This window comes from Geospiza fortis, unplaced genomic scaffold (genome assembly GCF_000277835.1).
Source record: "Geospiza fortis unplaced genomic scaffold, GeoFor_1.0 scaffold98, whole genome shotgun sequence".
Taxonomy (NCBI): Eukaryota; Metazoa; Chordata; class Aves; order Passeriformes; family Thraupidae; genus Geospiza; species Geospiza fortis.
The window spans coordinates 836,761-861,048 of NW_005054306.1; the positions used below are offsets into that span (position 1 = coordinate 836,761).

Sequence of the window (24,288 nt, forward strand, 5' to 3'; positions counted from 1 at the left end):
TAATACCATTTTTACTAATATTATTCTAGTATGTTCAATACTTATTTCCATTTGGATAGAAATTCATTAGCTCTTGATTTTGATTATAACAACTTATTTTAACTTTTCTGTGATAATGCATTCTCTGTGTTTCTGATTTGCTAATGCTGAAATATTTTATTTTCATTTTTAACCCTTCAAAATTTAGGAATTGTTTTTGCTTTTTTTTTTCTGTGTATATATATTTCAGTTGTTTAGACCTACTGGTTCCTGCTTTTTTCTTTTTCTTTTTTTAATATGTTATGTTCGTAACTTCTGACTGTCTGTGTTGAGCCAATCTTACCAACAAAAATATCAATTGTTTCCTGTTTCTCTACTTCTTTACAAAAAAAAAATGAAAAGTAAAAAGTAAAAATAAAAAACTCTTAATGGGAACCCTGGCACTGTCTGTCTTCTCTGTTCTGCAGAAATGTTGAAGGAGTTGAACCAGCAACGCAGAGCGAAAGAGTTTACAGACCTGAAAATTATTGTTGAAGGCAAAGAGTTTGAAGTCCACCAAAATGTTCTAGCTTCCTGCAGCTTGTATTTCAAGGACCTGATTAAAAGGTTTGCCTTCCTTCCAGCTGTGATCTGCTCTGTTCTTTTGTAGGGCGCATTTGTGTCGCTTTTTTTTCCTCCCCTCTCTTGCAGGTTTATGAAGATTGAATCTCCTGTCACAGAGCCAGTAGCCATTCTTTCCACCTCCTCTGAATGTATTTCCAAACTGAGGCTCAGATCCATTTGTTACACATCTGACTCGTACAGTGTAATTATTTCTGATGAGTAGAGGCTGCTTTTGGCCGAAGACAGTGTTCCACCACTGAGAGATCTAAGATTTAAACTCCTCTGCTAATGGTGATTCAGTCCACAACTAAAAACTACTGCTGTCAGTGTTTGCAAGGGACTCTGTCACACATGACAAAAGTCTCTGCTTCAGGCTGCAGAAAGCCATCAGCATTCAGGTGAACGGCGCTGAGACGTCGTGCAAATAAAGCATTTGGAGTACTGTAATCCCTTCACCCTGAAATCTTTGTTACATGCTTTTGTGTGGCTTTTATGGGCAAAGGGATTGATATTTTTATTATTTGGGGACTTTTAAAAGAAGAAAAGATAACTGATTAATTTCTCTAGAAAAAAATCAGAAATAAGATGATTTTGTGGTCAAAATGTAGCTCGATCTGCATGTTGGACTAACAGTAGCTTTTTCACACAAACACTTCAGCTTAGGGTAGGTACAGTACGTACATTTTCTAAACATCATGTCTCCACCTTCGCATTTCCCCCCCTCTGTTTCTAGCTGATTGATTCTAAACAGTGCATGATAATCTTTTTTTTCCATTACATTGATTTTTCAATTTGTATGCTTCATATACTTGCATAGGAATAATTTGGTACTCTCGTATTATTAGTAGGTTAGAGTAGCAAGTAGGGAGAAAAAAAACACAAGGATAACTTTCATTTTTCTCTCAATCATCAGCAAATTAATGCAGCTGCTGATTTTGCCTTGCAGTATTTTCCTGAGCAGACTGAGCCTGGACTGTGCTAAAAAATGGGATTAAAGAACATTTTGCTTGCTGAAATCCTGTATTTAAATTTTGCCAACTAACAAAATAGTGACTGTATTTTATTTCAGGATGGCACATTGGTGGTATCTCCTTTCAGTGTATTGTGTCCTTTTGCACAAAGCTGGTTCTATAATTATGGATATATATTACATTTCTATGATATAACTGTACTGACTGCCTTATCAATTATTCATAAAAAATACGTTGGCCTAGGAAGCATGTCTTTTCCCCTCTGTAAATCTAATGATTGCTAGCAGTAGCTATGCCAGATCTCTCCTGTCCTTTCTCTTCTGTCTGCTCATTATTATTTAATCGTTAAGGCTACAGTATATGCTTTTCAGGGTGATAAGGAGTAGAGTCTACAGGAAAAGAAAAATTATAGAACCAACTTACAGAAACAAAATCACTGGCTGTCCAAAGACTGTCATTTGGATTTTGTTATGAAGATATCTGCTTGTGTGCGGAAGTCACCAGGCAGCATCTATTTCTAGAAGCACACTGACGAATCTTGCTGCTTTATTATTTAGTTATTAAATGGAGGTATATGTTAGATTGAGCGCTGCTCTGCTATGAACTTAGTGAAAACAATATAAAAAATTAAATTCCTACATTTTGTGAAAGCAAAAGCCTAGTTTCCAGCATGTATTGTCTTTTAGCTGCCCACATAAGGCTTGCATGCATTACAAGAAAAAAATAGTGGAAGGTTTAGACTGCTAAACTCACCACTTTTTGCCTTCTTTCACATCATCAGCAGCAATAAATATTCCAGAGGTCAATTGTGTCCACCATCAGGTCTCTCCATCCCAGTTGCTTTCCATATATAACCCCAGCTGCACACATGTAACCTTGATGGAGGCTAATGGAGTTGCACAGGTGTATCCAAGGCAAAAATGCCTTTATTACTGATGATGATGCTTGAATAAGAAAAAATTCAGCTTCATGTCAACTTGAGTTTGCAAAACTGTCAGGTGAGAAAACTAAATATTCACCTGTAAACTGAGCAAATGTGTCTTTGCGAGACGATAAACTCAGGGCTATGGGGTGGAATTTCTAAAGACTTGCTTTTTGTAGGATATTTGCAGTGTAAAGCCTTGTCCTTTATGAAACCCCATGGAAGTCAAGGGCTCAGATTGCAAGAGGCACTCAATTTTTTGTGGGATCATGGCCTTAATAATACACAATCATTATAGTTCATAGAGTTAGAATGTTTACAGATACAATACATCTAGAATCCTCTATGATATTTGTTAGCGGCTCCTTTGAGGCAGCACTTAAAGCTTTATGTGATTTATATTACACTCCTTGTGTTATTGTAGAAATCAAAACAAGAAATGGCAGTTTTTCTTAAAGAATAAAAGAGATCTCTTTATATTAAATATAATAGAAAGGCCATTTCAATCAGTGCAAGCCAGGGTTAAACCCTAGTGTCATTCCATCCACAGGCACCGATGTGTCACCAGAAACATCAATGAGAATATGATCTATTCATGAAGGTACTGTGTACCTCTATAGAAACATGCAGAAATAGAATCTTTCAGAGTATTTACCTCGGCTTATTATTTGCCACAGGCTGGTTATTATTAACCTCATATTCTGCCATTGATTCCACTGTGTGTTCAAGTTGGTATCTGATGGTAGAATAGCAAGTAGTGTCTCAAAAGAATAAAAGAGAAATGTTCAAAATCAAATAAGATCAATTATTTCCTTCTCAAAATAAAACCAAAATACAGATAAAAAACATAATAGAACTAGAGTTATTGCTCATCTTGAGCAAGGCTATTTGATGAGAATTAGTCATAGCAGGGAAGAAAATATGTTGTTTTTATTGCACTGATAAAAAGATGATAGCCAGGTTTGATTGTCCAAAACAATTGTAAAGTTATTTACTAAACAAAATGGGTAATGAGAGTGCATTTTGAAACCCCTTTAGTTTCTCAGAAAATGGCTAATCCTGTGCTGAGCATTCTGCTCCTCATCCAGAAAATTCTCCATTCTATGTGATTTATCTTTCAAATATATGAGCCCTTTTGAGTTTGGTTTAGTCCAGTCCTGAGCCTGAGCTCAGCACCATACCAGGCACCTGTTTTGGAAACAGGTCATCCCTGTCAGAAGCTGCACAGCACTCAAGCCTAAGCCAGGACTTGGTGTTCATCTCCCTCCCAACAGCAGTTGACCATGGAAAACAATCTCAGCCCTTTTTAGTGCAGAATCATCTGAAAAGGATCATGTGTATTAGGAACAGCAGGTGTGAAATATTCCTGATACCTGTTCCACATCACTGTGCCCATGAAGGGCAAAAGGTGAGATTCAGGGAAAGGGTGAGGATCCATATGGGATTACTGCAGTACAGGGCTTCAGGAGAATATGGATGATAAACAGCAGCTGGACTGGGGCACTGTTCCCTAAAGGCCATCTTACATATTTTGAGTGCACTGCCAATCACATGGACTCCAGCCTGTTTGACTTTGCTACTCATGGAATCAGCCATCTCAAAACAAGGGCTTATGATACGGACAATGAAGAGGAGAACCTTGAAGGCTTCCTGAAGGATCTTTTTCTCCTAATTTTGGTTCTTGTGTGCAGACAGGGCCCCTGGACCAATGAAAGGTGCTTATTTCTTGTGTTAGCTAACCAACATTTAGGTCCAAGGCTGGCATCTAAGGCAGGTCGAGTCTAACCTCACCTTCTTGACCGTTACTGCAGTCTGCAGAGAGGGACACAGACCTGTCCAAGAGGCAAGACCTCTCCCTACAAAACAGGTGTCTAAGAGATGAGGTGAAGGAGGAGGCCATCCCCCTTTCCTATAAAAGAGAGGGTGATTTGCATAGACAGTGAACTTATGATGGGTGTACCATTGCTTCCCTCGGGGGTCCAGCCTAAGCAGGCTGTTTGGGCTTCTCTGCAGCTGGGAGGAAAGATGGGAATGTCTGTAGGATGGTAAATCCCATCTCATGATAAATAGCACGATTTGCCTTCTGAAGTGCTTATTTTTCATGACCCAGAGAGAAAGACCAGTCACCCAGCCTGAATCATAGTTGACTAAAAGGATGTGAATGATTTCTTATGGCAACTAGTAGTTTTCTTAATGGCACATATTTATACTTATATCTGTACATAGAAAAAAAAAAAGAAACAGATCCAGATCCATCAAAAACACATCTCCAAAAATGTGCCTCTTGCAGAGCACAGATTTTCTTATTTAAAACATTCTTGGTTTGGGGGAGGAAAGAAATGAGCTCTGTTTTTGTATCTGCCCTAGAAGAAATGGTGGAAAGTGGGTGTGGGTGTGTCTAGCAGGAGGAAGGAACGAATGGAAAATCCCATGAAGAGCCATCTTTTTTAAAATTTCCAGCTGTATTTGGGGTAGGCAAATGCAGCTGCTGAATAAATGGAATTTCTGATATTTCCGTAACAAAAAAATGTTTCACTGGAACATTTTAATTTGCTGCTTTCTTCTTCTTAACCCACAGTACTGGAATCTACCTAATATGACATTATTAAAATGAAGCACTTGACATAAAAGTCTCTTCTTGGCCAAAATGCTTGCTTTTATAAGCAAGCTTTTACAAGTAGATTTCTCTCTGGTCAGTTGCTAAAGATACACAGATCTTGTCCTACAAGCTTATCTTCTCAAGATTAGATTTTAATGATGCATTCTAATCTTTAAGTCATCTTGGGCGTCTGATTCCACTGGCTTAGAGTGGAAGTCTTAAGTCTTTTGTACAAAGAGATTCTGTCACAAGAAGCAATATTTTGGATGCATTGTAATCTGGCCCAGCTATGTTCATCCTTCTTTTCCTACAAAGCAGACCCAGTGACTTCATGGCCAAATTGCTTTTCCACAATACTCTGCCTTTTTTTCAAGTCTTCAGATTTTTTATTTTTTTTTTCCTAAAGTTCTCTCTGAGGTCTTGAAGGCAGGGCAGGAGAAGTAAAGCATTTAGGGTGAGAAGACAAAATTCCTCTTGCTTTACACCTACACAGAAGATGAAGATGTCATTCTGCATTTTACACCATTGTGTGGAAAGGGAGCATTTGGATGCACAACAGAGAAACCTGCCACTATCCATCTGAAACAGCCTGACAAAACTGCAAAAGCGTTTAGGTGTCTGGAAAACAGACTGTCTGGTTTGTGTTTACATTCTAAAAAGCCCAAAATGAGAAACAGCAGGATGAAAGAAAAATCTGCTCTTAGTGACCCCTTCATGTTTTCCTGCTTATTAAGAGTCTTGCTTTTAACTCTGGGAGAGAAGCAGGCAGCTTTCCACATCTGCATACTTCAGCTCCATTGTAGAACAGAATGAATGTGGAAACAAACTATAGCATGTAGTTGAAAACAGAGAAATAGGGAGTTAAAGATATGGTGTTTGTTTCTGATGCCAGAGAGGTACCTTGTGCCTAGAGACAGAGCTCCAGGGGTTTCTTTTAAACCTTTTAAACCATGAGAATGGGAGGTCACATGGGAGTGTAAAATATCCTTCACCCTTTACTGCAAGGGGACAGGTGTAAATTGTGCTGTGGACAAGGATTTTCTCTTAAACGAGGCAGTGATAATTGCTGTGTGTTGGGCACAAGATCTTGGCATGGGACACAGCCCCCTGCTCTCGGTGGCCTATTTCCATGAATGCTGCGCTCGCTCTGCCTGCCCAGGCAGCCGCCTGCCTGCCCCACAGAGCTCCCTGCTGGGCTTCAAATTTCTCAGCTGCCAGACCTTGGAAAATGTGTTTTCATCAGGCAAAAATGTATGGTGTTCTACATAAATGAATGGCACATTACAAATATTCGGTGGTGTTCTGCACTGCCACACAACCCATCGCAGGTGTCACAGCCTGGCTGTTTCCAGTCCCGCATGCATGGCTGTGGATTCAGAGGATGAGTGGCTTGGGCTGGATGCCACTCTGCAGTGTGCCCTGCTCTGAAGAGAAACCCCGGCAAGGAGGGCAGAAGGGCTCCTTTTCAAGCCTGGAGATGCAGGACAGAAATTAATCTTCTGCCTGTAAAATTCTGCCCTGTGATGGCAGCTGTTGAGGCACCGAGCAGATCCCTGAATCTCTCACTCCTCTTCCTCGCTGACAGCATCTCTGTTTACTGTACCTGGGACTTCTTGCTCCTGTAATTTCTAGACTCAACCACAAATTCTGCAAATCTTACCCAAGGAATGACAGACTAATCACCTCTCTTGCTCCAGCTCTACCCATCCACGAGCCACCCAGCTGTCATGCAACATCTCTCAAGATGCCAGTGCAAGTGACCTACCTGTGTTTACTTACATCTCACAGCCCTGCCGAAGCTTAACTCTTGTTAAAATTCAGGGATGAAAAAGAACAGTTATCTAAAAAGGTGCAGTTCAACATAAATTAATCAAAGACAACAGAAAAAAAATCTTCCATGGCATAGAAACAGGAGCCAGATTCTTGAAAACTGTCATTTTTTGGGGCAATTCCAAAAGCCAGTCTTGCCCTAAAATTAGGGTAATCAAATCTCCAGCTCCAACTTGCTTGTGGGTAGCTCCAGGGATCAGTAGTTCACTCCTTTCATTTATATCATCAAGGATTAGCCACTGCTGGATTGGGATAATGAATTTGAATTAATATGACCAGGCTATGATCACATCTGATTGTGGTGCTCTCTTTTTGCTTGCACAGTGCTGAGCGTCAGTGTCTGAAATACTCAGGGCAGTTCTGCAGGGTGGATGGGCTGGGACTGATGGAGTGAGAAGAGCCACGTGCCTACGTGCCTTTTCCTGCCTATGCTGGTGCCATAAGTGAGGTGCTTCATGCCTTTCATTCATTGATATCTCTGGATCTATAAATACTGTAGAAAAGCACTAGCAACACCCTGTAGCTGAAGGAGAAAGAACCCAGTGCCTGACAGAATTAATTCTAATTACTGTAATGCTGATTGGGATCCTTGGGCACTGCCATAATCATAGTAGTAGTAATAAATAATAATGGTGGTTATCATTATTTTATTATTGTTTTCCCTCTAGACATTGCAATGATGAGAAAGAGTCTTGGATAGACTACCTAGATAATTACTTGTATAAATTTCACCACATTCCTAAGAAATAGATTTATTAGCTGCATGCCAGCTCTGTGCTAAGCTGGTTTTTGATGGTATAATAAATATCATTAAAAGAAATCAGATAGGATTTGGGTAAGGGTTTGAGCTTTAAGGTTGATGAGAATAAATTTTTTATTCTGTCAACTTACTTTTAATCTTCCTTCCTATATAATCCCCCAGAACCTGCTTGCATCTTTTATTTACCTTTAACAAATAGTAGCTTTCACCCAGGTTGTTTTGCCACTGAATTAGGCTGCCAGAGATACTTGCAAACAAGGTAGGTCCCACACTATTAATAAGTTGTCCCAGTTTTTTTGCTTCTCCACTAGTACCTTGCGAGATGCAGTCTATTCTCAGTCCCTAGGAAGAGTCTAGGTCATGAAACACTGTTCTTCCAAGGGCACTTGCTATTCACTTCTTCATTCATTTGCCAGTCATTTAAGCCAGCATCTTCAAACTCGTCATCTTCTTTCTTAAATCTCAGCAGGGAGCCAGATTTGTGCCTCTGACTGTGATCCCTGACAGCGTAGTGTTACAGGCTGCTGCTGATCCTGCCTTTAGAAATGGTCCTGGCCAAGCATTTAGATTGTGTTCCATCAGTGAATGGCATTAAGGGTATATAGGAAACGTGGCTCTTTTGTTTGCTTTATTTTATTCTGGCCATGTTGTCCGTGAACAAAAGCGTTTGCTCTTAATCCCGTTGCTCGTCTTGGTTTGTAATGATCATTTCTGTGATGGTGAATTAGCAGGAGCTGCTGGTGCGTGCCCGAGCTCACAGCCATTAATTTTCCTGATTTTCTTCTGATAGAGCAGGTGCAAACTGGCAGCATTTGACCCTAATAAGTTACACTAGTCTTGCCAGATTTTGTTTGCCTGGAACAAGGAACATTATTTGTATCAACATCCTGATAAAAAGTGAGCAAATGGATTTGTTGGGCAGGTAAATTTTCCTGACGAATTTGCAAGCCTGTGTTTAAACAATGTAATTTATTTAATCTTGTGATTTTACTAGTTCTTTATTGTAATCATACAATAGAACCATTACAGTACATGTTTTCTTCTCTCATGAGACAGATGGATAGTGACTGAGGCTCAAAGATAATGTTTATCTACAAGATAGAATAACGAAGGCAGAGATTTGCAAGTTAATACATTTTGAGCTGATAAAACAATTCCAAAAGAGAAGCAATGCTGGGGTGTAGGTTTTGGGGTTTTTTTTTAATCCTGCTTAATAAAACATTCAGTGACTTATGACATATGTATTGCAATGATGTTGCTCTATAAATGTCCCTTCCTGTCATCATTTACATGACTGATTACCTTGCAGCTGCATAAACTTGTATAACTCAGTAAATAACCTATTACCTCAGTATGCACATGTTTTTTAGTGCATGTTGGGGAAATACATGTTGTATGTTTGGGCATCTAAGCTTTTATATCTCATTAACCCATAATTACAATAAATCAAGATATTCAGTACAAAATACAACTTTCCATGTAGAGTGCTGAGTCTGATTTGTACATAGCTGAAGGTTGGCTATAATTTAACAACGTTTCTTTTCTGCCTCTTCCAAAATATGTAGACATATTGGTTTTGAACCATTCATCACTCTGAAGACGATAAAAAAATCAAATAGTGGACAGTTAAAATGTAGCATCATTGCACTCTCTTCTTTGCCTGAAGTTTCAGTGCTTTAAGGATTGAAGTAAAAAGTTAAAGTTCCACAATAAACAAGATGTTCAGTCTAAATTGTATCGACTTGAGCAGCATTTTCTAATGAGCACACAGCTAACAGACTCTTAAGCCTCATGAGAAGCTGTCTACCCCAGTCTGCAGTCCTTTCTTTGGTAATCAAAATAATTTGACAGAGATAAAAAGAAGTAGCTTTTCTTTGGTTAAGTGCTTCATCTTACATGAAAATCTTGGATTTCCTGTTTTCTGGAGTTCTAAATACTGTCCAGGGAACAAAGCAATTTAATTTGATTATTTTATTGTCCTGTCTGTCTTGGTAGAAAATATGTAGATCTCTTATAATGGGAACACAATTACTTTAGGGTAAGCATTTATATTCCTGATTATGAAAACAAGCCAGCAAGATCAGCATGTTGAGCTGATAAGGTAAATCCTGGGAAGACGTTGGGGTGGAGAGGCCAAAAGGCAGCTGGGTGATGGGACAGGCCATTGCTTTGGTCCATGCAGGGAGGGACTGGCCCCTTCAGTCCAGAGTGGAGCTGGAGCTCCTCTGTGCTGCCAGCAATCCTGCAGCCTCCTGTCAGCTCAAACACTTGCTTTTAGTGGATGAGATTCAGATCCCTGAGTTGTATAAAACCCTGAGCCATAGATAGTCAAAGACAACAAATTTTTTTTCTTACACTGCCAGAACGAGTGTGTTCTCCTATTTCTTAAAGATAGATTCTGAGCGAAATATGAACAAAATTTAAGTTATATTATGGAGCCAACTCCTTCCTGCTCTCTCCTGCTGGGAGAAGCAGGTAGTGGCAGTAGGCTCACAGGTGGACCTTGGAGAGGAAAAAGGAAACAGTTACACACCAAGTCCCACTTTTCCAGGGAAATAACAGTTCTAAGTGTGTCTTTATTTTAAATGTTAATCATTTATTTCAGTGCCCTTTTGGAGCAAAAAGCTTAAATATACGTCATGCCTCTGAGTCTACGGCATGGTGAGTCATATGGCATCGAATGTAAATAGGTGTCACAAACTCTGTCAGTCCTCCTGTTCTCAACCAGGCAGCCTGGGTGGAAGCTGAACCAACTGTTCCTAGGCAGTAATGTACATTTACATAAAATGTTTCACATTTTTCATGTTTATTCTGTGCAGATGGCTCCATTTTGAACATCCAGAATTTGTTTTGACTTTGTGACTGTAGCTTGTAAACAGAGCGTTGGCTGGCATCTGCACTGGGTATAGGTAGCTTTTCGTATTTGATCTAAAATTGAGTGAAGCTGTAGCCAAACCATTAGTCAGTCAAAATAATGTTGCAAGCCAGTTAAAGGCAGCATATCCAAACCATGAGGGAAGGCTGAATGAGAGGCGGTAGCGCTGTCCATAAATTGACAAATTGATGCGCTCGCGGTGTTTCACTTACACAGCTACTTTATCCAGCGTCTCAGTGTGGCTTTGCAATTCAAGGCATCTCACTATTAAATGTTTTGAACAGAGTCACACAGACATTCAGTTATGGGAACGTGTTGATACAAATAATGCAGGAAAATGCATAGATACACATCTATTTATAACTCAAGATGCAGAAAACTTCAGTTGCATCACTATTAAACATGAAAGCAGTATGGCTGATTCTTGTATGTGTGTATTACATGTTTGGAAATTATTTTCAAGGACAAATAAATAGCAAAAAAATGTAGATTTCTCTACTTTTTCTTTTGTCAGTTTCACTACTGGATCTTGCAGATGAAGTATTAGGGTTATTTTTCTTGCTATCAGGTATTTAAACAGTTTTTCTCTTTCCTATATATTAGTTAACAGAAAGGGACACTGATTCTGATTTGTTATTTGAGAGTGTAATCAAACCATCTTTTGACTTTAAGGGTTCCCTGTGCCTTTGTCTTCTCTAGTTGAAGCAATTTAGTTGAAGGATAAGCAGCCAAACTATGTTCAAAGGCATTCACTTGATTTTCTTGGATTTAATTATTTCAGACAATGCAGAATATTTTTCAGTAACTCCCCCTTTACCATTCAGAGCATATCTGTGCTTCCTGCTTATCTGCACGTTCAGTTCTGCTTGCACATTGCTCAGGTCTATCACCTTGCTGGAGAAATACATGATTTGTAAATCTGAAAGAATTCCCCAACAGCTACCATAAAATTAAGCTGTTAAAGAGCTCTTGGAGCTTGTTTAAATGTAGACCTAAACAAATCTCTTTGCTGTTTAGCTCAAGATAAATCTTTTTAAAAGTCCCGTTCTAAATCACTTCCCAATTTTAATGAGTTTATATATCAGCCTTTGCCAGATTTTTACTGTAGCTTTTCTCCAAGATTATAGCCATGATAAAGTAAGGACTAAAATTGTTTATTATATATTATTCTTCAGAAGCAAAACTTTTTCCCCCAGAGGCTGTTGGGAGAGCTATTGATTTTCTGCCACAATGTGAAATGTGTGACCTTTATAATATGAGCAATGATTACAAGGCCAATAAAATGACATCATTCTGTTTAAACTTTAGAGTTCGCCGGGCAAATAGCAGAAAGTGCCACATTTAATGATGTCCATGGACAATAAGGGTGCATTGACTGGCTTCAGGTGAGACTGAAACATGAAAGAGGCAGGCTCTCAATCCCCAAAACACCTCATGTTTGTTTGTGCCAGGAGTTGGGGAACAGGAGTGTATGTACCAGGTAGAACTATGACTTTTCCCAGCTCTAAAGGCAGGAAGTCAGGGCTTTTCTGGTTACAGACTTCTCTAAATGTTTGCATTTACTGATGTCACCAACAAAACTCCTCCTGTTGTGACACAGGATGAGCTGTTTGGGGAACAGCTCTATATTTGGCTACAGATTTTCCCAAATCCAGTGCATTTGCAGTTACAGGACTAAATTCTATTTTTGTAATACGGCTTTAGCCACTTCATTGCAGTTCCTCTAGAGGAGCTAAGAGAAGACTCTGTCCCAAATAGATGAATTCTAACTGCACACGGCATATGATATTCCAAAATTTGTGAAAACAAGGAACACAGAAACCTTTATTCAGGCTTTGAGGGAGATGCTGCAACCTGATTCACTGAAATAATTTCATAAAGAAGTCTATGGAATTTCCCATTTCAGTGACATCAGTCTGTTTCCTGACATTATGTTCTTCTTATCCTTCAGACATTTAATGTTTGATCCATTAGGGCCTGCTTCAGCCAATTCCTTGCCCATTCTCCAGCGTCTACCAAACCAGATCCCTGGCATGGAAGCCAGAGTAGCTGTCATTTCCCTGTGCAGGCTGAATCCAGCCTGTACTCAGTATTTGATCCAGCCAAACATGGAGCCAAAGGGCTCCATGCTTAGAAAGCACAAGGAAAACAGCACAATACATTCAAGGCATTGCAGAGGCAGGAATAGGGATAATTTTCTTTCCCATTTCTGGCTCATTGTGTAATATCAATAATCTCTGTAGCTTTGTATTATACTTGCTGTAAGTGGCTCTAGTGATTGATTAAACACCTTAGCTTTTCTTTGGCATTTAATCAATTGCAGCAGCAGTTTATTGCTCGGTGTATTACAAAGTAAAAGAGATTATTACTTAATTATTGTGAAAAATAGCAGCTTGCAGTTGTTGCTAGCATGGGTATGTGTCTGTGCTGACATTGGTGTCACATCATCCTTTTCTTGGTGCTCCTGGTCTCCTCACTGGGTGTGATTGTGTGATTCCCAGCGGATCACGCGCAGTCCTTCCCATGGCTGGCACCAGCACAGTGCAAGTAGTGGCATTAAATAAATAATTGCTTATGGTAGTCCCACAGTGCAAAGAGCCAGACTCTTGCTTGCTGGCTACCTCCAAACCTCCCTGAAATTTTAGGTGGTGTGTTTATTAACCAGCCCACATGAAAACAAGCTCACTGTCAGGTACAAACCACTTCTGGGAGCAGTTCAGCAAGAATTGCATCAGTACCAAGAGGTATTTGACAGCCCAGAGTGCAGCACCAGATGTATGTAAACTGGAGATAAATCAGATATGGGGCATACCATTGGAGTGTGAGTGTGAAAAACCCAACATTTTGTGACATCCTCTTGAGGATCTAGGAAATGGCAAGTCTTCTGTTTGCCACCAGAGGATTTCTGCCTCAGATGCAGAATTGAATTCATATGCAAGAGTTCAGAAAGAATACTGTGGTGTGATAAAGGATTTGGAGTAGCATAGATCTCTGTGCTTGTAGGGGTACAACGGGTGTCACGATCAGTATGTGTTCTTGGCATCTACTTGTGAAAGAGGGTCTAACCCATCTGTGTTGCCATGAAAAGGGACAGTTCAGTATTTAGAATTTTTAAAATGGGGTTTAATTCCTTGGTTTACTCCTGACTCTCTGTGATCATAGCCAAGTGATTTTATCTCCTTGTGCCTCAGTTTCCTCCTGTGAATGGGAGTAACCATTATTCACTACCTTAGAGAAGACTAAGAAATTAGGGACTGCTAGCCTGCTCCTTACTACCTTAGAGAAGACTAATTTTAATTACTACCTTAGAGAAGAGAAATTAGGGACTGCTAGCCTGCTCCTCCATTGAAAATGAAACCTCTTTAAAGTTTTGATCCTTCAGACATTCATATGAATTAAAGCTGTGCCCTTGACTTGACCAGGGCTGGTCAATGAAGGACCAGTGACAAAGCATCCACTGCAAATTTTAAGCATTTCCCCGAATGATTTAGGTGTTGTTGGGACAGGTGGTTGGGGTGTCATGCGGGAAAAAACCTGAACCTCGTGTGTTGTTTATTTTTCCTCCGTGATGGCAGTAGAGGTCTGACCATCACCTTTCTAGGCATCTGTGGGAACCCAGGAGGTTGGTAGTGCTCGTGGTAGTCTCTGCTCATGCTTCAAGCTGGCGTTGCCTGTGAGTAGTGATGCTGTGGCCAGTCCGTATCTGTCGCGCTGCATCGTGTGCCGGTTTTGTGTCACTCGTGCCATGGCTTTTGCAAGTACTCAAGCAGAACTGGAACGAGCAGATGTTGACTGTCCAGTGACAAACAAAAAGCTCACGTTTCTTTGAGAAGGTGCTGGATGGTCCTAACCATTAAAAGAGTTTATTTTCTTACTCCAACAGATTTCCCCTCCCCTTCTTGATGTTACCAAATTTATCATCACTTTTGTCTTTCAGGTGTAACCTGTCTTTAGTGTTGCAGACACATCAGCCATGCATTAAGAACTGGGCCCTTATTTGATAATTCAGTATGACTTTCTTTTTGTCCAATAATTTCACAAGCACTAATGCACACTTCAAATGCAGGAGATACTTTGATCCCCAAATTGTTCAGCACTTCATGCAGGAAAAACCATAGGCCACAGTCATGAAACTCCTAGAGGATGGCTGCTGGCTTCCTGTGGCAGAGCTGGTTGTTGTTTTCCCCCCTCTCCCTTCTTTGCTCTAACCATTTTGTCTGTCTAGCTTGTCTTGTATTCAGTTTTCAAAGCAATTGCCATGAAGGGCTTCCTTTTTTTAGTGCCTAAAAGGGAACAATAGATTTTTTAGAATAAGCATATATTATATTTGATACGGCCGTCTGTGTACCACAGATATCATATTGATCATATCTGTAATTTAATATACTGAGAAGTTCAAGCTAAATAGAAATTAGTAATTTTTATTACTATTTTTTATGAAAAGGTCTTTAAATGTATGCTTAAGTGTACATGACATCTAAAATTATTCTAGTGCTGGATTCTTGAAAAAGTAGATGACCTTTTCTCTTGAAATTGGAGAGTGGTTTTTCCTTAACAGTTATATTATGCACAGAAGATGAGATGTTAACCAAGATGTTAAAATGTATTGTTTCCCTTTGAAAGCTAATCCTGTTCCTCATTTTCATTAATGTTGAATCATTCATTTTCCTTTTTCTTTTTTTTTCTTTCTTTTCCTTTTCTTTTGCAACTGTTTTTGCATGAAAATGCAAAGTAGCAATAAAGATTTTTCGTAAGACTTGCTTTAAGACTCTTCTCTTTCAGATCCAGTTAAAGTTTTTAAGTTCAGTTATTTTAAAATTCATATTCTTCAGTTCCGTAAACAAAAATAATGGAGAAATATAATGAGGTGCAAAGCGATTTTCTAGCCCTCACTAATCAATAAATGCCAATAAAATGGGGATGGTGTAATGTCCATAATTTAATTGTCTGCTGTTACCAGGTCACCACGAGACAGCAGCAGAAGTGGGGAGAAGCTGGAACTGGCCATGTCCAACCTCACTGCGGATGTCCTGGAGTTACTCCTGGAGTTTGTTTATACAGGTTCTTTGATCATAGATTCTGCCAATGCAAAAACACTACTGGAAGCTGCCAGCAAGTTCCAGTTTCATACTTTCTGTAAAGTCTGCGTTTCATTTCTAGGTAAGAATCATTGCATCTAGTGAGCTTTTAAAGTCTTGTGTTAAGGTTTATAAACCTGTCTTTGAACAACTGTTGAAAGATAATTAAGAAACCCAAGATGAAACAGAGTAAATAAAGTAAAGCAACATTAATTTGGTTTGTGATTTGAATTTCCAATGCTGACATGATGGCCAATGGAAAATGGTCTAGAGAAGTATAGTTTGTTGCTTGAGTAGCAACAGCTTTTACATCTTCTATAACCTATTTTGTTGAATCTTGTTCCACTCTTGGAATCTTGGTGACATTTTGTTTCCCAGAGAATGATCTGTGCATAGATGCCAGGCTATAATACACAGATTACTTATAACTGTGACAGCATATTTTGGATTCTACACTAGGCCAGCTTGGTCAAACACCAAAAGAGTTTGGAGGTGGGCTCCAATGGAAGAAGAACTCCTGCAAATCTGCCAAAAAATTAAGGACTGCATTGCAATAGCTGCAATTTTCTTGCATTTGTGAGAAATTCCTTCATTACATGTCCAGAGTTCCAGATTGAATATTATGGGGTTTGGTGCTGCATACAGAGCTATGGCCTAATGTCATCACAAAGTTGGGTAGAAGGAAAGACTGCTGTGCCCACCCCTGGTAACTGGTGTGCCCTGTGTGCACAGGGAGCATTTCTCTCAGTGAGGGTCTACAGAGCAACGTCTTTGCCAGTGCCTCAGTCCATCCTCTCATGGCCACAAGAAATCCATTCTTCTTCCCAGACTTACCATGTCATCCTGTTCCTTCCACTTTCCCTCTGCTTTCCAGCAGAGGGTATTTCAAAACAGTCCAAGATTTCCAGCTCAGCTAAGCTTTACTGGCCAGAATAGGAACCAGACAGACCTGGCATGGCAGAAGAGGAGATACAACTGGAGTTCAACTGAAACAGGATGGTTCAAATTCCTGCCTGTATCACAAGCCACTCCTTCACTGTCATAGCTGTAATATCAGTTAATAAGACAGTAATAATTTAAAAATTAACATAAATTTATTAATAAAAAAAATTCATCTTGATGTTATACGATGTGCTTCCCAGGTATAAGTACCAGATAACCTTTTTTGACATCTGATTTCTGCTTGGGCTTCCTCAACTTCCATCTTGGTGTGGGAGGCATTGTTCTCTCTGAAGCCCAAATAAATTGTAGGTTATCCCTGGGCAGTTCTTATTTGAAATTGACATCTAGATGAGACTTTAGAAAATGTTATGCTCAAAAAACAACACAAAACCCTCAAACAAGTCCAGATTACTGTTGTGTTAATTTTTACTGCTAAACCAGACTGCTGGCAAGATGAGTGGTGTGACTAGGCTGGTACAATGCAGGCATCACTGAAGAATCTCTGGCATTGTAGTCTCCTTTCCAACTTCTTATATGCCCCTTATTTCAAGGTCTGTTCTCAAATGGGGAGAGTACTGATGATGTGAAATTTATGCTTTGCAGTCCCACCATGTAGACTGTGCAATTTGAATGAGGCTCTGGCTCTGGCATTGCTTGCTCCCAGCTTCCCTTCATCAGCTTTTTACAGTGATTAGATCTTACAGCCTTTCCAGAAATACAGGATGTGTTTAAGTTTTGATATCACCGAAGATTCAGCCACAAAACCAAAATGCATTCATTTCCCTGAATCACTGTGAGAGTTCTCTTTTCTGATAGTTAATATTTTAATTCAGTGAACCATGTTATGGTGTGAAATAGTAGAGTTGGTTATAAGTTCAGTGATATATGAAGAGTCACTGGAACTTCGTATTCTCATTTGGAGAATTCACGGAGTGTAATTGCTTATTTTTATTTATAGCTGTGACTTGATTGCACTACAGAGACAGCAGAGCATTTGCCATCTGAAAAGTTTAGGGAAAAGCATTTTGTCTTCTCTGTGGCTGTGTTTTTATTTTTCACCTCAGCTACCTCTGTGCTATACAAAGCAAAAATATGGTAAAAAACAGGGGTTTTTTTCCTGCAGGGCTTCTGGAGGGTTGACCAGTATAAACAGTGACTTTTTTCCATCAGTCCACTTCTAAATAGCGAGAGAAGGGAAGTTCAAAGAAGTAAAAGACCCAAAATATTAAGTGTGTTCAGCATAGCACAGCACAATCTCAGAGGAAATTTGGGTCATCCTTTTTCGGCCATGAAGATCCAGGAGGATCCTGTCATGGTGATGTCCAAGCAGCTTTTGTGTCCATCCTCTCAGCAGCCTTGGGAAGAGGCACCCCAAATTTTCTTGCACTTTTTGGTGAAAAGATGTGGCAAAATATGTCAGGGAAGTAGTTTCATTTCAATGGGAGATTTCTTAACTGGCTTCCCTGGGATAATTATAGCCATGTTCTCTCTCTTGCCCACATGCTGTCTCCTCAGCTTTTGTGTAGACCATGAGAAATGAGAACAGTTTTGTGCTGACTGATGCGGTGATGGTGACAGGTTCATGCAGGCACCATATGATATCTGGGCAAATGTTTGCAAACTGGTCAGGATACCATAGGTATTTCCTCCACCCATATGGCTGAAGACTTGAGCCTCTTTTTTTTCTTTTTTTTTTTTTTTTTGCAATCATCACAGTCATGGCTTGAATTGGGTTTCAGGTGATTCATCAGTATCACGGTCCATGGTGCATGGACACCCGTCACAGGAGGGAACACATTCTGAGCTTGTACTTCAGCCTGCTGCTGATAAAGTAAAAGTATTCATCCTTGAGCCTAAAGAAGCTGGTGGAACCTGGTAGTTTCATGGGCCAGATTAGGAAAGAGCAGGAGCTCTGAATTTTCTTAGTCTCCTGAGCAAAGAGCACAAAAACAATGTTTGGAAAGAGTATTAGAAGAAGCAATGAGAAAAAAAAATGAACAATGGACCAGTGATGGGACCTGCATTCCTCAGGCACCTGAGGGAAGAAGAGGCCTTTATGGTCTTTAGGAATTCAAGACAAAGTATTATGGGCAATTTTTTTATTTATCCAAGGTGGAGAACTTTGATCCAGCTGGAGACCTGCACTGCCCAGCCCTGGAGAAACCCTAATATATGCACTTCATATAAACTATGTATAAACTTCAACTATATCTGGAGATGGGAGAAAGGAAGACTCTCACAGGGAAGGGAAAAATTTTGGACAATTCATTAGACAATGAATGCATCTGATAGTCTTCCACCTATCCCCCATCTTCACATGCTTTTTGACACTAGTAGGAATACCTGAGGAGTAAGTTTCCCATCAGAACGTACACAGAGTATCACAAGGAAGTACACATTTTGTGCTGTTTTTAGTGATATCCAAATCATCCTCTAGAAAGCATCTCTGAGTGAAAATACAATGCTTAATGCACACAAGAGGGGGTTTACAACCACCACTGAGCTTCCATCAAACTGTCACCGCAATCTCACTGAATAACCCTTCTTGCATACTGTTTATCTGTGGTGTTACCTCAAGTCTCCCCACTCCCAGAAGTGCAGTTGGAGCAGTCTGCCTGGCTGATTGTCTCCTGATGATGCTGCACAGACAGGATCCTGCTCCAAAGTCACATCTAACACAGTGGAAAATACCAGCTGCTGATCTGCATTATTGTGGCACACATAGCAACAAATATGCTATCCAGCACTGTCTCAAACCAGAGAGAACCTACTTGATTGCATCTGATATCCCTAAAGTCCACTCATGACTCTGTTATAAACTGTCATTGAGCATTAGGAATAGCTTAATAGTCAGCATTTGTGTTCTGAACAGACACAAGGTGAAACTTCAAAAAAATGTGTTATTACAAGCCCAGTGTCACTGTGGCAAAACAACAATTATTGTAAACGTGCCAGTGTCCAAAGGAATACAGGAGCAGACAGAGCAGAACTGGTCCTTAGCTGTCTTTGTCATGCCAGCAGTGACAAGTACCCCTGGACTGCAGTCATTTGGGATGAGCTGTATTATATAGCAGAAGTCTATGTCTGAGTAGTCATGCAGGGTCCCTTTATAGCCAGTGAAGAGTAACAGACATTGGTAGGGCAGGGTTCTGCTCATTCTGGAGTCATCATCCAAAACATTACCAGATTAATCCAGAATATTACCAAATTGCTACTTGGAATTGCTTGTTTATGGGTGTGCAGGGATATTAATGTGAATGCAGAGTTGCATCACTGACACTGAAGTCGTGAGATAACCAGTCTTGCTGCCAAATTTTTTAGTCGGAGCTGAAAAATGGGGGGATGAGGTGGTGTCTTTATGTTCATAGGATAGAGATTTTCCATATGAGCAGCTATTTTCCTATGAACAGCTTTCCATAGCTGTTGTTCCAAGGTCTGTCTTCCTCACCAGCAGTGATTCCCTCCAGTTCACATGCCAGTCCTCATCTTAAACAGATGTTGCTGTGCCCACCTTGCTGTGGTTCTCATCACACAGAAGGGAAGTGCAGAGAAGTGTGTCACCAGCCTCCTGCACATCCCCTAATCCCACATCTCCCTGGGACCCCTCTCCACAGGGCCTCACAACAGTTCCTGAACCAGACAGGGACATCTTTGGAATCTGCCACCAAGGGGTTTCTCAGGGAAGAGGAGGGAGTAAAGCTCCAAGGGCCAAGATGGAGCTGCTTGGACCAGTGTACCAGGCTGCATCAGGCACCCAGTGTTGTTAGAGCTAGGGAAGCTTGTCCAGATCAGAAGAAATCAGTTGTAAGCAGATTTTTCTGCTGCACACCACAGGCTCAGCTGGAAATGGTGTGGGGATGCTTCCTGATAGAGGCAAAACCAGTCCACTGAAGAGAAAGACTTGAAAGTCTTTACCATGATGTGCTGCTTAATGAGTCCAAATTGATTATTTCCTTCATTATTAACCCTGTGAGGATAAGGTGGAACAGTGGCAGACTGGCCTTTGACTTGAGAGATTGCCAAGAAATTATAAGAGTTTTGGGCTCCGGTAGATGATTGCTTTACCCCAAGCCATATGTACACCATGAAACTGTGCCAGCAGACAGAAGCAAGGAATCTGGAAGTTGTTTTTGGTCTTTTGGGGGTTTTTTGTGTTTTTTGGTTTTTTGTGATTTTTGGTTGTTTTGGGTTTTTTTTTGTCCTTTCCTTTCCTTTCCTTTCCTTTCCTTTCCTTTCCTTTCCTTTCCTTTCCTTTCCTTTCCTTTCCTTTCCTTTCCTTTCCTTTCCTTTCCTTTCCTTTCCTTTCCTTTCCTTCCCTTTCCTTTCCTTTCCTTTCCTTTCCGCCCCTTTCCTTTCCTTTCCTTTCCGCCCCTTTCCTTTCCTTTCCTTTCCTTTCCGCCCCTTTCCTTTCCTTTCCTTTCCTTTCCGCCCCTTTCCTTTCCTTTCCTTTCCGCCCCTTTCCTTTCCTTTCCTTTCCGCCCTCTCCTCTCCTCTCCTCTCCTCTCCTTTTACACCCCATCTCTGGGCAGTCTTTGAGTGACAAAATCTACTGACAGCAAACAGTGCTGCTACTGCAGTCAGCTTGAGGAAATGGGCTCCTTGGAGTCAGTACAGTCAACTGATGCAAAATGAGATAACCTAGTTTTGAGACTGCTGGATCTGTAAAAGAAAATAAGAAGAGTTGGGAGGGGAAGAAAGCAAAACAAACCCACAAAACTCCTAATCTCATGTCAGGTTTAAAAAAAAACAGGAAAAGGTGGTTCATAATCCCATTTTATTAAAAGCCACATATAGATAGCGTGCAGGTTTTCAATCTGATGAAGGCAGACACTGGGAGTAGGGAAGAATCCCTGAGCATTTCCAGCAGAAGCAATCTGATGAGAGTTTTGTTTGAAGAGATAGGGGGCTATTGCACATTCCTGTCCAATGCTCTGTCACAGTGCACTAGGATATGACACTGCCAAATGTGATTGACTTCTCTGACAGCACCGGAGCCTGCCACTGGTACCCATGTCTTTGTGATCTATTGCAGCCTCACTCGTATTACCTTTTTCTTTTTCAGTTCTATAGCTTAAAATAATATATTCTTCTTATTAGTGGTGGTTTGGTCAACAAAAGCTGCAAAGAATCTGAGAGTTCCTCTTATAAATGTCTAAAACTGGTGGGTTTTTTCTTCAAAATAGCTGGAAAGAAAAAAAAGTACAGTCAAATGTATGGTGTAGCACACTTCTAAGGCAAAGCTACACACTGTGCTGCTGCTTCTGTTTGCTGGGAAGGAGATAATGCTGTCTCCTCTGTGCATGATTTTCTTTGAAACCCACTACACAACGTTTAACAGAAGGCGTTAGTATAATCTGTGTTTTGCATAAGGGATGTCATCACATTCAGCAGCAACAAAGTTCCTTTGAAAAAAAAAAAAGAAGGGGGAGGAATTTTTTTTTATTTGAAGTAGCTTAGTAGCTGAACAGGGCAAAAATTATCATAAAGTGACTGCAGCATTCTCAGAAATGTCCTTAGTGCTGTTTGCATTTATTCTTAAGTGTCTGCACTGGCGTTTACATCTTTGCTGCTCCTTAAAGCAACATTGTAGGCGGTGGGAACAGCAGCAGTCTCCTGGCTGGGTTCCCATCCCTTGGGAAGCCCCAGATACTGTTATGTCAGTAGGTTTCCCCAGTGCTTTGTGGAGGCTTACACAAAAAGCAAACTCAGAAAGTGCATTTCTCTCCCCATCTCCAACTCACTTTTTGTACTTTAAACCCCAATTCCAAATTAGCCCAGGGTGCTGCTTCCAGTTAACTCCCTGAAATTAATTAGGGTTGGAGGTTTGTCCATGACACTGATTTTTCTCATGGTCTTGGAACAAATGTGAATCTTGCTTTTAATAATTCTCAACTGCCTTTTTTGTTTGTTTTTTGCCCTTTTTAGAAAAACAGCTGACTGCTAGCAACTGCTTAGGAATATTAGCCATGGCTGAAGCCATGCAGTGTACTGAACTATACAACATGGCCAAAGCTTATGCCCTGCAAATTTTCCCAGAGGTGGCAAACCAAGAAGAGATCCTTAATATCTCCAAAGATGACTTCATTTCCTACATGTCCAATGACAGCCTAAACACCAAAGCAGAGGAGCTGGTGTATGAAACAGTGATAAAGTGGATTAAGAAGGACGCCGCCATCAGAGCTCAGGTAAAAATAATCTCAGAAGCCTCACTCTGCTCCATTTCCATTAATGTCTCTTTTAGAATAGAAACCATCTTAATGCAATTTTGACCATATGAGTGTATGGGAGATGGGATGGGCAGTTCAGATAAAAAAAAGACAAAGGGAATGCAGGCTATGCACAAAATGTATGTAATTTCAAAATCTGATCCCTACATCTGATCATTTAGAATGAAAATCTCATTTGTGACATGCTTGGTACAAAGTTGTTGACTGTAGGCTCAGTCAGAGATAAATTGAGAAGAATTACAGTTTTGTGAAATGCTGCTTTAAGGGGATGCATTTTAGTAACAGCAGGAAATAAAAAATCTGTCAGAAAATCTGTATTTCTTTTGATGCCACATACTGAATGAGTATAACTCCAGTTCATAAAATAAAGGTTCTGTATCTTTATTGGCTGCTTAGATCCCTTGAGTTTTATGTATTTATTAGAGTTAGCCTTTCCTCAGCCATATGAGTTATGCAGTCTGATCTTGTCTAAAGAAACCGAGTCTGTAATTTTCCTGGCGCTGTCTCGAGGTAATGCTAGACACAGTGACTGGAGGCTGGTGATTGTCCTTGGGACCAGAAGTCATCTCTGCTGGTATCTAAAAACCTGCTACTTGCCTTGAGTCAACTCTGGGGTCTGAACTCCAAACCTCTCCATTTGGAGGCCAGTTCTCTGCACAGACCCCATAAGGGGAAGATTGTTTTCCCCTTCTCTGGAGGCCAGAGTTGTTTCTGTTGACACCCAGTCACAGTTTTGGCTGTCTTTAAGGTGGACAGTTGTTCATGGACCCCGCTGTATCTCAGGGAGGCACTTGGCCATGTTGCTGATGCCGTCCCATATCGTGACAATCTGTACCTTCTTGACTGAAATGTGAATTCAAGCACCTGAACATGCAGTTGGATGTTAAATGTGTCATTGGATGTGATCCAAAGCAGCTGCACATCCACACCTCGCCTCTAAAGTGGGAGAAATAGTAATTCCTGCTCTCCACAGGCTGCTGGATAAGGGCATTAAGGACAGTGGGGTACTGCGTGCCAGGCCAAGCCTTGCTGCCTGTGCTGCTTCACCAGCTGAGCTCCTGGTCCTGCCAGAGCCTGCAGCCTCACTGCTGCCCTGTGTGCCCCAGAGCTGTGGCTCAGCAGGACAGTGCTGTGCTGGGGCCCCACCCCAGCTCTGACCACCTCCTCCATGTGCCAGCAGGGCCATTTAGCATTGCCCAACGTTATTATTGCCTAAAATATTCACACAGTACCATGGATTCACTGAAATGCATGCCTTTTTGGCACTTGCTGGCCTTGAAAAACACACTGTTTTAGAGTGTTTCCCTGAGTGCTTGAAGTTGGATGGCTCTGTGCCACTCTGAACTTAACACAACCTCAGGGGCTGTTCCCAGGGAGTTTGGGAGCCCTGCGGCAGGAGCCTGTTTGGCTGCTGCCAACAGAAGGTGTCACTCATCAGACAGTCTGGGTTATGTTCTCAAAATTGTGGTTTTAAATATTTCTTTCTGCATCCTGCTGAGGCA

At 40.7% G+C, this 24,288-nt stretch overlaps 1 protein-coding gene across 2 annotated transcripts in view; it reads left to right on the forward strand.

Moving 5' to 3' along the window:
• The first annotated feature begins 217 nt into the window (after positions 1-217).
• KLHL29 (kelch like family member 29) overlaps positions 218-24,288 on the forward strand; it is a 71,955-nt gene continuing 47,884 nt past the window's right edge. For both annotated transcript variants that reach the window (XM_031066637.1, XM_031066638.1), the window contains exons 1-3: positions 218-585; positions 15,500-15,699; positions 22,485-22,744. In XM_031066637.1, coding sequence (XP_030922497.1) covers positions 449-585; positions 15,500-15,699; positions 22,485-22,744 — 597 coding nt within the window. In that variant the 5' untranslated portion in view covers positions 218-448. The remainder of the gene's footprint in view (positions 586-15,499; positions 15,700-22,484; positions 22,745-24,288) is intronic.